A 16,276-nucleotide genomic window follows, 5' to 3' on the forward strand; every position below is an offset into this window, starting at 1 on the left:
AGTCAGAGTGCTGCACCCAACGCATAGAGGTCGTGCACCAAACGCATTGCAGCCGTGCACCCTACACGATAGTAGTCGTGCATCCAACGTGTGCACACCTGAGGGCCACACTGAGCGCCGCGCGCGCAACTCCTAATTTTACCTTTGAAAAAAAAATAGCCCCTATCACTAATTTCTATTATCCACAGGCACCCCATCCCCGGGGGCTTATATAAAGCGTTGGGGAACGTGGGGGGAACCCCAATGCCCCCATGGTCCCAGCCGGCTCCCCGCGGCCATCAGGAGCCGGCATTGCTTTTCCACATGGGAGCTGCTAACATGCAGCTCCCCATGTGGAAAAGCAATTTGGTTTGGATTTTGAAAGAGATAGCAGGTTTCTCTTTCAAAATCCAAACCAAGTTTGCTATGGGAGGGCAGGAGCTGCAAGACTCCCACCCTCTCATAGCAAACAGTAGTGTCCCGGAAGTGGGCACCCCAGGACACTGCAGGAGCAGGCCCTGGGGGATGGCAGTCCCCAGGGCCCTCAGTGGTTCCAGCAGGGGGACCATGCAGCCCCCTCCTACAATACACAAAGACCCGGGTATGGTGGTCCCCGGGGCTTGGGGGGGCCGTTGAGCCCCGCACCATGTATTTTGCTGGGGGTGCCTTGGAGCCGCCCAACCATTTATTTTCAAAGCGCCGGGGGTGGTGGTCCCCGGGGCTTGGGGGGGCCGTTGAGCCCCCCAACCATTTATTTTGTAGCCCCGGGGGTGGCGGTCCCCGGGGCTTGTAGGCCCCTCTGGGCCCCCCATACATTTTTATAATTTTGCCCCCGGGATTTAGCCCCCCGGGGGCTAATTATTAAAGAAGCTCCGTTTTTTGTCTTTTTTTTTTTACGGCAGGATCCGCGCACCCTGCGTGCACTTTGCCGTTTAAAAAATAAATAAAAATTGGGGCCCCTGGGAGTTGTTGTGGGACCCCCTAAGCAGGTCTAGAGGGTCAAGGTATTTCTACCCTGCCCCCTTTATACGTTTTGCACACTTGTTCCACTGACTTCTTCAGCCTCACATCTACTGAAGAACCAAATGGCTGCCAACACTTCCTGGTTTCAAATGTTGACAACCACTTGACAGCCAATTACAATTCAGCGCGTGATTGAGACGGTGCGCTTAGGGTGCGCTCAGGATGCACGGATCCACCGCGGCCATTGATATATATGTACTTTTAATTGTAATTTTCTCAGAAACTACTGAACGGATTTACACAATTTAAGCAAAAGGCACGAGTCTGAACAAAGGACTACATCTTTGCCAAATTTGGTGTAATTCTGTTCAGCAGTTCAGGCTGTAGCCGCGATGAACGGTTCCTATGGAAAACTGCATGGGAAAAACACGTTTTGGGACCCCCTTTTTTCTCAGCCCCCGCTTCACGAATCACTCGAGACTTCCAGGATAGGAGCGGACCGGAGCTGGCCATTAGTTTTGAAAAATTTTGCGAAGATTAGTCAACCGGCGCCAAAGTTATTCCAAATAGAATGTTGCGGATTTCCTATGGAAAATAGGTCCTAAATATAACTACCTACTGGCGACCGTCAGTAGGTAATATAATATATTATATATTTAGTCATCTAAACCTCTCTGCTGGGGAAGAAGGGTGTAACTGCTGCCTCTGTTGTGTAGGATGAAAGGGATCATTTAGGTGAGGCCAGCCTTTCCTCTGGTCAGTATGCAGTTTGACTGTTGACAGTCAGGTGCAGAAATCTGTCACCTATGTGTGCCTCGGCTTTGGGTGCTCCAGGCTGGAGACTACCCTGCTGGGCATAGCTTCATCTATACAAAGGCTGGAGAGTAGCCTGGAAAAGGCACACAAAAGGAGAACAACCCTAAACCATTTCTGGAAATGTAAACAATGGAACCACTCATCCTGCCTCCTTTTACTGCATGCCACTGACCACTTCTTCCCATTCTAGGCTCACTTTGGCCAAAGAAGAGAGTGCCTTGCAAAGTTCTCAGAACACTGCTGTGCAACCGGCGATGGTGCCAGCTTCCCAGTGGTGAGGGGACATCACCTGAAATGTTGGCTTATAGAAAGAAGTTGTTCTTCTGACTTGAAATGCCTAGAGGGCAGCCTGTCCGCTGGCAGACGAAATGAGCCTCCCAACTCTGGAGGGAGTGTGACTGCTCATGCTGCCAAATCCTTCCACAACCTACTCGGACTAAAGTCTGCACCCGCAACTGGCACCTCTCTTCCGAGAAGTAGGAGTGAGCAGGGATGTGTGTTGCCAGTGCCCTCACTGGCCTAAAACAAAATAGGGAGACCTGGACGGTGGTGAGACTGTACTGAACTGATGGCCATCATTACTGAACTAGAGCAATCTGCACCTTCACCATGATTTGCGCCACACAGACACTTTAACCTGATGCAGGCCTGACTAGACTCATGAGAGGGAGCACACCCAGGTAAGAGGATGGGGGAGTGTGGTATCCCAAGGTGCAGTAGCCCACGTGCTAGTGGATTTTCTAGTCCCTGCTAACATTGACTGTGTGGAATTCCATTTTAATCCTGCGTATTTAAGTGCTTTTCTAACTAAGGCATTGAGTTGGAAAATCAGATATCAGGCTGTTGAGTGGTTGTTGAGCTCTGACCTTGCAAACACTATGGGGCAGATTTATGTTGGGAATGCGCCACGTTTGCGTCACGCAACTGCGGCGTAAACGTGGCGCATCCCTACGACCCATTTACAACGTGACGCATCTAGGCAGATGCGTCACGTTGTAAAGCCCTGCGCCACTTGTGGGCGTTCCGGCGCAGGGTGGGTGTTCCGGAGCAGGTGCGCCTCGCAAAAGTGGCTGAGTGAAATCTATAAGATTTCACTCAGTCACTTTCAGGCCAATGCTGCATCAAAACCCTGCGCCTGCTTGAAGCAGGCGTAGGTCTTGACGCAGCATTGTAAAGATGGGGCACCCCCGAGCCTTGCTGGAGCTGCGTCGCGCTTGCGACGCAACTCCAGCAATGCGCCACCTTTACGGCACAGATGCGTCACGCATCTGTGCCGTTTTTGCCCCATGGTGCGCCGCATTGTAAATGCGGCGCACCATGGGTGGCGGAGCAGCGGCGCAAAATAACTGCCACATCCCTGGGGATGCGCCAGTTATCATAAATCTGCCCCTATGTTCCTGAGAAGCTTGTGAGGGCTCGCAGTCACTATAAGTGAGAGCCAAGTGCTGAAGAGATTGCACGTGGCTCTGCTTGCAAAGTGATTGTAGGACGGACCCCAGGACATCAGAGGCAAACAACTACAGGTCCTTCGGCTGTGGCCAACTAGCCCCTGCTTGTTTCATGACTAACATAATAATCTTGTCAACGCCGACCTTCTCAAGAGGAGATTCCCTCACCCTCAAAAGCAGGGAATTATCACTCACCCTCACAGCGAATCACAGCTTCAGAGTTGACATCCTCATCACTCCTCTAAAGCCTTTGATAAGGTCAATCACAGTATTTCAATAAAAACATTGAAAGAATGGGTGGAAACTTTAGGTATCTCCACTACAAATCCGAAATCAATGTGTTAAACACTTTAGATAATGAATGTGTTATCAAAAAGCCAACATAACTAAAAGATGCAATTTATTAAAATATAATCACACAGGTGGAACAGACATGCTGGAAAGAGCCATCCAAAGTCAAAAAGATATGTAGACATTGGCCAGTTTGCAGCATGGGAAAATATTACGTTATACTTTATACGCAAACTAATAGCATAGTTTAGTTTTTTTTTATTTAAACTATGGACGCGTTCCATCACCAATACACTGAAAAATGAAGAGATTTAACCTTGGAGCATTACCCAACAGGGTATGGTTCACAGAGGATGTGGTGTAATGGCCAGAGGTGCCGACTTTGGAGCTGGGGAACCAAATTGGAGCCTAGGCTCTGGCACAACATCCTGTGATTGAGGGCAAACCACTTAAACACCCCGCGCCTTTCTAAAAACGAAGGTACACTGGTGCTCATGTAGAGCACTCCTGTACCTTCGGGTCGAGTTCGCACTATTTAAAACTGCAAAAAAAAGACGTTTTAGCTTAAGGGGCGTTATAGAATTTGGAACCGGGCAGCTGGACCAAAGTATTCTGCAATACATAATTACTATTGTGCAATTCCAAACATATATTCCGATATTCCAAAATATGGACCAATATTTATAGGTTATGAAGACCCATTGTATAGGCAATGGCATTGGATAGCCCTTACTGTTCAGTTACCATCAACAACTTCTTGACAATCAGCCAGCATAGAGAATGACAATGGGCGGGGTGGGGCTGCTCTTGAGCTCAGAGGAGTGCAAGGCGGCCCCATCAGGGAGCTGAGGCCTCTCGCAGTGGATCATCTCTGCTCCCTGAAAAGCCCAAAATTACGGACAATAGGTGTCCTTAAAAGGGATCCTCACGAACAAGGGATGAGAGGTCTAAATTACGGACGGTCCGTGAAATTTACAGATGGTTGGTCACCCTATCAACAAGTGAAAACCGACGAAGACCCTCATTAAAGCGGCCCAGTTGATTGTGCTATGCACCACACACAGCGCAGTTTGGGTTTTCTGATAAATAGCAGCAGGTGACGTGTCAATAGTTATGGGGGGGTGACCATTATTTACCACATGCGGGTTGGCACTGTGGCGCGCTTTTTCCACATCGTCAGACTTGGCGACTGCCTTGAGCCAGATTCTGGCAGCAGCATGCGTGTGAGAAAAGCATCATAGCAGTCCTTTGCATGTATTTTACACCTCAGCAATACTCTAGCCAGGCAATAAGTGCAGGCGGAGGATAACTTTTCAATGCCTGCCCTGAACTCTACTGCACCCCGGTAACATGTTCCTGGTTACCGGTGTTCCACAATTGGTCACTAAATTAAAGTCTGCTAACTATTGTAATACTGTAACGCAGGAGCGCAAGACTTTTATGGGTTCATTAATTGTAATGGCCTTCTCTACCTGTCATTTGTGTTAAAATTGTTTTTTTTTTTTTTGCTTAACGTAGCAAGCGCACCTGATGCTTGTATTTTTCACTTAAGGGGAACCCTAAAGGATAAAAAAAACATTTTTTATTGCAAACCGTAGAACATGGGAGCAGCCCCACCAAAATTCCAAACACCAGATTGCACAGCAGAGAAAAGGGTGGGACCTGGGTGAGCACCATCTATTTTGGCATCTCAGATGTCTAGAATTCATACATATAATATATATAATTCAGAAGTGAACTTTAATGAATAATTCAATTTTAAACAGCAAAAGTAAGAAACAGAGAGCTGGTCCCTGCTCATTGTTTCTGCCTTGTGCTGTCTATCTTTCATATATGTTAAACAAAAAACAGTGCTCCTTACTAAGAAAATTCAAACAATTATTTTAAAAATTACTGCAATTTAATAATCAATTTAAGACATTTTGCAATGCAAAAATAAAACATTTGCAGAATTATATTTAAAAGCTCAAACATGCTTGGTGCTCTGAAAAACGTGTCACACGAATATTATTAAAGCAGTGTATCAAAAATAATGAATATCTACCCAGCCCATATCACAAAAACAAACCTGATCCTGGTCCGCGATAAATCAATGGTGTTTCGATGCTGTAAGGATACGAGATCATCATCAGGACTCAAATATATAGAAGCCCAAAAGTCAACTGGAAAGAAATAGGAAAAAGAATGAGGGTGAAAATTCAGAGTTAAATTCATAGACAGATTAAGAAACTTGAGTGATAATGCACAGCACATGTCATTCTATACACACAAATAAAAATAAAATAATCACTGAATAAAAGAAAAGTGGTTAGGTCCAAGTGGGAAGCATGGAAAAATAGAGAGAGGTCTGTAAGAGCCGTAATAGGTTACCCAGTCTCGCAAAATGGAGTACAGGCAAGGCGGGTGGTCAAACTGACTGTGAGGGTAGCCAAGGAGTCGGTGATGAAAAGGCTGGTTGATATCAGAGGAAAGGTTAAGGAGTGGGACTTGACAATGAAATGCGCAAGGAGTCCGGGGCAGTGGGATTACCTGGTGGTCCATGGGGAGATCAGCCAGAAATTGCAATGGATGGAGTGTTTCTGACATTTCCTAGTATCTGTCAGCAGACACCTAGGCGACTAGCTGAGACATAGCGGCAGGTGCTGCGTGATTAATAAGGCATTACACGCTCTCCTGCACAGACCACAGTATAGATATAAACATATATATAACATGCAACATATGCACAGACCACAACTTATCCTTAGGGGAGAAGCAGAGATACATTTGACCACAAGATGTAAGAGTTTGAGAAGCACAAAGGTAAGCAACATGCTTTAGAGAAAAAAAATAGAGGCAGATTCTCAGGTATTCAAATATTTCAGGAGTGCCCCTCCAGAAGTGTCTTTAAACCTATTGATTTTTTTTATCAAAAGGTGCAGTAAAAACACCTCTAACAACTGTCGCGTGACAGTTTCTTCATGTGCACAGCTCACCAGCTTTAAGTTGAAGAGCACAAGTGAGAATTTGCGTACCCTAGCATGATTTTCAGACATTAGAATGCCACCTGGAGAAATTTTCCCAACGTGGGCGACCATGGCAGGACGCGACCATTCGCACTGAGAATGTTGCCACTCGAGTAGAAAACCTACTCGAGAAGCAGAATGAAGCGCTGAGTGTTGCCGCTGAAGCCAATTTTATGGAGCTCCTGGTGCCAAAAATCACACAAGCAACGCGATGAGCTGAGTTCCGCCGGCTCACAGAACTCCATGGAATCTCACAGGGTTTTTATGTAACTCTGTCGAATTCCATGGAGTGACACTCCACGAGTTCCTACCACCCCTGTATATAGCGCTTCGAAGTGAAAAGACTGTGTCAGGAAGCGCAATAAGACAACACAAGTTATTGTTGCCCCCACACTCGCATGTTTAGTAGGGTCAGATCTTTGGTACAAATGTAAGGGATGGACAAATAACCCACATCCTTTAAATCATGATGAATGTGTGGGCTAAACAATTTTTTTAGCATTACCTCCCTATCTCCTGTTTTTCATTCTTCCTTATTTCATTTATTTAGTTTTGCCCATATTGTTTTGTTCCCCCCTTCTCATGGGCAGTGGATGTCTGTTTGAGATCACAGGGTGTCCCTCCTACTATCATATCGCCTTTTCCTCTTGTGCCTCTGAGGGGATGCTGGCTTCTTGAAGACCAAATCTGTAATAGGTGCACCAAAAATAAAATGGTTGGGGTTGTTGTAGAATTGGACATGAGTGTGATGTAACATACAGGGCTAAGGTGTGCAACGCGCAACAAAGCTTATTTTTTTCAGAACCACGCACTACTACTTGGGTTTTAAGGGCTGTGAAGAGGTAAGCCCTGCATGGTGATGTCAGGACCTTACCCAAGAGACTCCTTACATAGGCATGTGTGTGATCAGTCTGACAGTCCCTGGCTGCATGGCTCTCAATCAGGGTCAGAGGCAGCCATTGGCTGATGTACGGCAGACAATGAGTGTGTTGTTAAAAGAAGAAAACAAATGTAAGGATGTCTTCCGAGCGGTAAGGGGCGGTGCCCTGATTCCCCAGTGCCCAAGCCACAGCTGCTTTGTTACCATTCCAGTCACTTCCTGATTTTTTTGCTAAAGCCTCGGGGCTAACCCCTATTGTTTCCAAATCCGTGTCTGTCACCATTAATTGTCATGATTAATTAAGCATTGATTGATTAACCACGCAATGACGTGCCACATACCCCTTATTGGAGATCTGTCTCTGCCACCAGAAAAACCTCTCCCTGAGGTTTTCTTTCTGTCCACCCACCACACGCCTTCTTTTTCACCAAGCCCTCCATAGCAGCCATCAGTTTCACAATGTGTATCTTGTTCCCTAAAATAGACAGATACACTCTGTCCTGTCAAAACAAGAGAGGTAACCTGTCTAAAATGTCCATACGACTAAACACACTCATTGCCTGAGCTGTGTTAAACCTTGTGTATTCCCTATTTACCTCTTTCCTGATTCTGTTTGTAGCGGCTAGCTTCCTTGCACTCCACCAACTCTCCTGGGCAACACCTGTGTCCATTCAAGCAAGCCGGGCCGAAGACGGCTGTAATGCCAGAAACCGGTCCCCGGAAGCTTGTTTCCTTTCCAGTAAAGAATTGGCTTGGTAGTTTGGTCGGCCCTGTTCCCATGATGCACTGGGCCAGGGACAGACTAATTTTCATATAGCCAGGTTCTGAGCTGGGATGGTGCAGTGAGCTAAAAAACGGTGATGGATCAAGCCCTGATCTTTTGACTGGGTACGAGTGTTCTGTTTAATTCAGATACTCTGTCCATCACCACCCCCACTTTTTGAATCGTTTTAGCCACCACAAGTGTGGCAGGGAATACTCAGATGTGAGTCCCTTGCTCACTGCACCATCAGGATTCAAGCGAGCCGGGCCGAAGACGGCTGTAATGCCAGAAACCGGTCCCCGGAAGCTTGTTTCTTTTCCAGTAAAGAATTGGCTTGGTAGTTTGGTCTGCCCTGTTCCCATGATGCACTGGGCCAGGGACAGACTAATTTTCATATAGCCAGGTTCTGAGCTGGGATGGTGCAGTGAGCTAAAAAACGGTGATGGATCAAGCCCTGATCTTTTGACTGGGTACGAGTGTTCTGTTTAATTCAGATACTCTGTCCATCACCACCCCCACATTTTGAATTGTTACCATTCCAGTCACTTCCTGATTTTTTTGCTAAAGCCTCGGGGCTAACCCCTATTGTTTCCAAATCCGTGTCTGTCACCATTAATTGTCATGATTAATTAAGCATTGATTGATTAACCACGCAATGACGTGCCACATACCCCTTATTGGAGATCTGTCTCTGCCACCAGAAAAACCTCTCCCTGAGGTTTTCTTTCTGTCCACCCACCACACTCCTTGTTTTTCACCAAGCCCTCCATAGCAGCCATCAGTTTCACAATGTGTATCTTGTTCCCTAAAATAGACAGATACACTCTGTCCTGCCAAAACAAGAGAGGTAACCTGTTTTTAGCGGCTAGCTTCCTTGCACTCCACCAACTCTCCTGGGCAACACCTGTGTCCACTTCACACCTGCCTTACACTAGCTGTTACGCACTGCCCTCAAGCCCCGCTTAATCATCTTAAGCTGTGCCTGCTTCATTTGCTAAACCAAACTGTGGTCACCCAAACGGATAATGTAATGAGATCTTGCTTCAGCCACTTCTCCCTCAATCTCCACAATGTTGTAAATGCTGCCCCCATCTCATTCCCATTTGCCGAGACTGTTGCACCATCACCTTTGATCAGTCCCGATCCTGCTGATGACTTCGGCAGTGTTTGCAGGCACGATCTCCTGCACGGGCACAAGTCCTAAAAAAAAGAAGTGGGGGGACTAACCAAGTTAGGCAGTATGCAAATGATAGTATGGCTTGTGACATCACAGTGTGTGACATCACTGCGCCTGGCATCGCACATGGCAATACAGGCAGTGACTTCACTACCCATTGCATTACAGGAAGTGACAATACAAGAAGAGACATCAAATCTTAAGACCTCACACATATGTTTAGTAGGTCTATCATGAGTACATTTGAGTACATTACAATATTTAACAAAGGTGATTTTGCATCAAGGTTGTGCCAAAAGAGTGACTCAACCCCAACGCAAAATCTGGGCCTCACCATACAGATTTGTGTTTTAAAACCCTACCACAAAGAAATTGGCAACAAGGAGAAACGTGGCAGTAAATCTGTTCTGCTAAACTGGTTGCAAAGTCTGCATTTTAATATATTACAGTAAGTGGCCCGGGGACGCAACAGGCAGTTGCGCCCACTTTGCGTGCCCCTCTGGCACTTTGGTTTTACAGAAGGGGCCGTAGACGCTTCCAGCACAAAAACAATCATCCCGCTGGCACTCTTGCAATAACGCAAAATGCCTGCGCTGGGACATGGCAAGCAATTATGCGCCAACGCAGGGGAAAGCAAACAGTTGCTTTATATTGTACTTAATACAACGTATCCCTGCACTTTTAAAATTATGTCGCTGCTTTTCAAATGAGCAGCTCGGCTCAGCAAAATGCAGCGCTGCGTCATTTTGTAGTAAATGAGACCCACAATATTTTTCACCAAATCTGTTCCTGATAAATTTATCATTTATTTATGACAGAGAGGTGTGTTTTTTTTGTTAAGGAAAAAACACGAAACTGAAATGTATTGCTTCTTTTTCGTTATCTCATTGGAGTTTGATCTTTCTGCGTGTGAGGAGGTGGGGGAAGGCCTGACCAGTATTGTCGTGTGATTGTTGTGCTCTGCAGTGGCCTGTAAGGTATATGAGTCTGTTTTTCCCTTTCTAGCAACAAAAGGCTACAAATGCATGGTTTAAAAGATAACCACTAATTCCCTTTTTCAGAGTAGAATTGTATTGTAGATTTGGGTAGAGTTTACTCTCCTTAATGAGACATTGGAGCATGAGTTATTCCTGGGCTGGCAGGAGGCATCAAAGATCAAAGGGAGAACAGATGGAACCTCCTTTCCTGATCCAGAACAAACATCATCAGAAATCATAGCTTGCCTCATTATAATTTATTATTAAATTCACTGAGGTACAAAAGTGTTTCTGAGTACATCAATATCTCTAGTTATGTATGGTATGGTTTACTTTATGTTCTGTAGAAAAAAAGGTATGCCTTTCTATGTGTTTAATTGAATATATAATGAACAAGAAAATAACACGAAATAATTATGCCATACTGAATTACTGCAGTTTTTAAAGGTTGTTAATACTCTTCTCCTGTCTGATGTGCTTTGCATCAAGCGAACACCTTTGCAAAATGTTAGTAAATATCCCCACTTGAGGTGGACTACCATCCTCCACAGCTAATACTCCACTTTCTCACAGGTGTTGTATTGCAGCATAAAGAGAACGGTGCATCTGAAAAGCAAGTCATGATAAGTCTTTCCGTTACCTGCCCATACGAATGCAACCAATATTAGTGACTTTGGTGACTTTCAACCAATTTTATATATAAAATTCCAAATTTTACGAGTTCTATGGGTTTCTCAAAAACACATCCTCACGTGTATGGATAATGACTGTGAGTTGAGCTTGATTTAAACATTCTTGGATAATTTTGCGTTAATTATTTAATTTTACAACTGCTCATAAATTAGTGTCGAAATCACTCTTGAGAATGCCCAGGTGCTATATTCTATACGTTGCCAAAACATACCAACCAAAGCACAATAAAGGTGCAAAAATAAAAAGCAGTAGAAATAACTGAATTACAAGACAATCATAAGCGTCAACAGTGCCTCGATAGAAATTAAATGTGTCACAAAATGTCCTTGCACATGTACAGGTAAAGTTTCTATTTACACTTTAGTATAAAATAGAATATGAAGAAACTTCGTAGTGTGTTTACTATTTCTATTTTTTTTCCTTTGTCTTTGCAGGGTTGCCTTTGACTATATATGAGCTTCATCTAGATCATAACAAAATTTCATCTGTAGAACTGGAAGATTTTATACGTTACAAAGATCTTCAACGGTAACGTGTTTTCGTAGAACATTCTTCTTTTAAATATAGATCCCTATACAATATAATTCCGTTGAATACTCAGTTATGATTTTATGCTTTTTCTTTTTCTTTTATTTGGTATTTGTCCTGATATTTAATTAAACTGTTGTCAGTCGACTACGAACCGTGCTTGAAATGGACATGTACAGTCAGGTACTGAGTACCTGCACTTCTTTCATTTGAAAGGGAGATTATCTGCACATCTCAGCAGTAGCTTTAAAAGGAGATTATCTGCACATCTCAGATTATCTGCTCATCCCAGCAGTAGTTTTAAAAGGAGAGTATCTGCACAGCTCAGATTATCTGCACATCTCAGCAGTAGCTTTAAAAGGAGATTATCTGCTCATCCCAGCAGTAGCTTTAATAGGAGAGTATCTGCTCATCTCAGATTATCTGCACATCTCAGTAGTAGCTTTAAAAGGAGATTATCTGCACATCTCAGATTATCTGCACATCTCAGCAGTAGCTTTAAACGGAGATTATCTGCTCATCCCAGCAGTAGCTTTAAAAGGAGAGTATCTGCACTTCTCAGTGGTAAACAGATACTCTGAGGTAGTGAGCACCTGCACTTCTGTATTTCGATTTGAAGCAGTGATCACAGAGGGGAAAATGGAAAAGAAACGACTATGGTCACCCACACATTTGTAGTGTGTGTGCGGTGGCAGAAAGGTGGTGGAGTCAGGAAGTGTGTCAGCCATGAGATGCAAAGAAGTCAATGACAGCCAACCTATGGCAGGCCACTGTCTTTTGCAAACTGCTAACACTTTAAGATGCACTAGTAAAGCTTTTGGTCACAAATATGTATGTTAAGATATGTGGAGGGGATTAACGAATCTGGTGTAGATCTATATGTGTATTATCCATCAAAAAAGAAGGAGAACAGAAGGATCGAACATGAGGCTGTCCCTAGCACCCCACTCCTGGCTCCAGACATCCAACTGGAGGAAAGTGCACTCCATAGATCAAACACTCATCCTGCTGGTGCCACTTTTAGGTACAGCCCCCCCTCCACCTCCCCCAGCACTAAGTCTATATCTGTGCAGGAATTTGTGGAAGTCCCACCCAGCATCTCCACCGACTTTCTCTTACCTGCACCCGTCCGAAAACGGGCTTCAGACAAAGGGCACTCTCCTGTTTGGGCTTTATATACCCGGGGGCCCACCGTTCTGCCACTGCAGTTTCCACCCACCCATTTCTAAATTACCTCACCAAACATCGCACTACTAATTATAGGGCGAGTACTCTTGAAGCTGACACATGTTTAAGCCACATTACGAACAACCTCTGAAAATTTAAGTCAGCCACAATTGCTCCCAACTAACTGACTGTAACTGCTTTGAAAACCTGGCTCTACTTGCAGACATCACAGTGTAAGATGCACATACAAACTAAATTTGAGTCGTTGAGTCGATGAAGGCAATGTATACTTTTATCTCACTTCTCCCAATGACTCACGTTTCAATCGAATAGATTTAAAATGAATAATGTATAATCTATTTTTAAGAAATACTCGATCTTCACTTTTTGAACACTTTTATTTGAGTATTGCTGGATTAGTAATTTTTGTATACATGTTAGGCTATTGCGATTTTAGGGACTCTTGATTTAAATATTTTTAATTACTATGATTTCGGTTCATATCTTGTAAAGTTCCCTCGCTGCAACTTTTCCTACGCTTACTATCCTTAGAATTGTATTGTCGTAAACTGCACAGGATTATAACAGGCGTTTTTACGCACACCACATTCTATGTCTGTTTACGATTCTGAAAATATTTATTCTTTAAGGTATGTGTCTTATATGAATGAATGTGTCCATATTCAGAAGTAACTGTAACATATGCAGAGCTGGACTGGCCGTAGCGGGCACTGGATGTTTCCCCAATGGGCCGCCACAGTGGGGGTCGGTTTTGGACTCCTGTGGGGGGGAGCAGCCACGGCCCGTGGAGGGAGTTACGGTGGGGCAGGGAGCGGGAGGGGCGGAGTGGAGGGTGCTAAAAACCGGCATATGGATAATTGCAGGTAAGTAAACAATTTAATTAATAAAACAAATTTGGTAGTGCGCTTTGCATCGCAAAAGAAAGTCACTTAGTGCATTGCAGGTCTTGTGGGGACCAAGTGGACCTTTTTCTGGAGGGGGTACCTCACCGTTCGTCCCCTTCTGTAAAAACAGGAGTATTCACAATTGCGACTGCACAATTTTCATCTGTGCTGTTTTCACTTAGGACTCTTGTGTCTTGCTCATGAATTTGCCAAATTTGGTCAGATCCTAGGGCTCTGTGCAGGACTGGAGCAGGGCTACTGTGTCAAAGCATTTTCTGAGCCCATGCCTTAAAAACATTGGTTTTAACCATTTGCGTTGGTGTTGCAGTAGAGCAGGGCAGCAACGTATTAGGTGTATCAACAATTCTGCACTGTAGTTGCCCAGTCTGCGTCTGATTATATTGCTCAACGATTTCCAGCCCGGGTTCAGTCCCATTGTTGGCAGAAGCACTAGGCACGCCCATTGAATTTCTTTCAAGCACTTCCTTCCTAGGGGTTTTTTCATGTATTGCTGAATTTTGTGCAACTCATGTGCTTTAGTTAGCCTGACCAACCCTCTGATGCCCTTGAGTCTGGCTATGTCTTCATTCCTTGATATCTGGGTGATTTGGTTATTTAGCACCATCTTTATTGCTGAATAATTTAGTTGCTCTTGGGACCAAGACGCTATGATTAAGCCCAACTCAGCCGCTGTCTTCAGACAGTACTTCTGCCATGGGTTCGGTGTCCCTTCACATATGGTTCTCAATCCCTCATTAAGGGATCCTTTCTGGGCTTTTACTGTTTTAAACCAGAATTTTACCAATGTGCTCCCGCATTTGTATTTTTGTTGTACCAGGACAAACTCAAGCCGGGTAAAGGCGTTTTGTGTGTATTTTGGGAGCCCAAAAAGACTTTTATAACACTGGCACTGGGCTTTTTCCATCATCTTTTCCACTTACCTGGGAATGCGTGTGCTGCGCACCCAGTGACATTGAGCAGTTTAGATTTTATTACTCTCATTATAGGTTTTGTGGTAGGGCTGTGTAATTTACCTTGTAGCTTGCACAGTGCATAGTTGGTGGCTTGTATTTTGGCTTGTGTCTTAGCCTGGTGCAAAGTTGCCTTTCCTGAATCAGCCAATAGCATGTTGCAATTTGTGACTTGTAGTTTCACTTCAAAATGGATGAGGATTAGACTGGGGCGGGGAGGGTGGCTGGAGGGGGGTTTGCACTTAAATTACTCCTATGTCATTTTGAGAATTTATCATCCTGCCTTTTATGGGCATTCTTACAATTATGCCATTATGCCATGTTGGGTAATTACACCCTCATTTATAGCAAAATTATATCGTGGGAGCACAGGAACAATGTGAAGAATCAGAATGCAGGCAGCTGTGGTCACAGCATTTGTGCTTTTCATGCTTTTTAAGCAGGCAAGATGACGGATTTTGTTTTAAAACGGGCGGGTTTACATTTTGTATAATTACATGTAATTTTGCGTAATTTATCCAAATTTCTCATAATTACTTGAAAACAAATTAGGCAGATTTCTCACGCCACTTGTATGAATTGGCTCTAAAATTCTAGCATGTAAAATCATGCCAGCTTAAAAGCCATACCACGTTTAGTTGACAATATAAAACATACATGACTTCATGTAGCAGCTATGACTAGATATAGCGACATTGAAAATGACGCTGGGGAGGGAAGTTCAGTAGCATCTTTAGAAACTATGGTTCATAAACTGTTGCTCAAAGCATAAAGCAAAGAACGTCCCAGAAGGGGGAACTTGAGAGAAAACAACCACAGTCAATTGACTAGAACTGTGGTTCCCAAAGTGTGGTCCGCCGACTCGCACTGGTCCATGACACATTCCCAGGGGTCCACAGGCAGAAGTTTTAAAAGTACTGTAAAGTTCCTTGTATAATCAGCAGTTTTCAGGCAATAATAAAAGTGTCAGGATAACTCCTGTGATAAATGTACATGCTGGAGAGAGATGGGAGTTTTGTCGAGAAGCAGCTTTGACTCATCTAAGGTAGTGCAGAGGGTTAATATGCCTGCTGAAAAGAATGTGTACCATGCATTTCAAACAGTATTTCATATGCATAGCTCAGTGGATACTGCTTTTATCATGGAAATTCTGTTGCTACTGTGAAGTTCTTAAGTTGCAATCGGAATCTAGCACAGTTAGCAATGCACTGCCATCATAGATCAGTATGCAAATTGCATGGTACAAGTTTTTTTCCCAGTCTTTCATTATCTTGATGTTGCTAAAAAAAGTTTATTTGGGTAGAAATACATTCTTATTATTAAAGTCAACACTAACCACTGTGATATGTTCTGAATCCTGAGTCTGTGCTTCTTCAGACCAAGCACTCTTAAAAAATGCCTTCCAGTAAGGATGACGTGAATCCTACACCTTGTAGTCCTCTTTACCTTACGTAACATTTTATATACACTAATTAACACACGTATGATTCATTGTCTCTGTTTATATGTGATGTAAAGTGCTCGGACACCCTGCACAGGTATGAGAGGTGCTATAAAACAAATCAAATACATGTTAGAGAGGAGCTATGGAAAGACGAGAGGCATTGTTGGAGGGTGATAGTGAGAGAATCGTAGAAGAGCCCCAACAAAGATTGTTGTGTCCTAGTGCAGTAAGGTCATCATTTACTATGCTTTAAAAGCTGATATAATTCA

General features: G+C 44.0%; 1 protein-coding gene across 3 annotated transcripts in view; it reads left to right on the forward strand.

Annotated features, from left to right (window-relative positions):
- Window positions 1-16,276, forward strand: part of ASPN (asporin) — a 199,372-nt gene that overhangs the window by 156,659 nt on the left and 26,437 nt on the right. For all 3 annotated transcript variants that reach the window (XM_078661389.1, XM_078661390.1, XM_078661391.1), the window contains exon 6: window positions 11,427-11,520. In XM_078661389.1, coding sequence (XP_078517515.1) covers window positions 11,427-11,520 — 94 coding nt within the window. The remainder of the gene's footprint in view (window positions 1-11,426; window positions 11,521-16,276) is intronic.

The sequence above is a fragment of the Lissotriton helveticus genome, chromosome 9 (genome assembly GCF_964261635.1).
Source record: "Lissotriton helveticus chromosome 9, aLisHel1.1, whole genome shotgun sequence".
In the NCBI taxonomy this organism is placed as follows: Eukaryota; Metazoa; Chordata; class Amphibia; order Caudata; family Salamandridae; genus Lissotriton; species Lissotriton helveticus.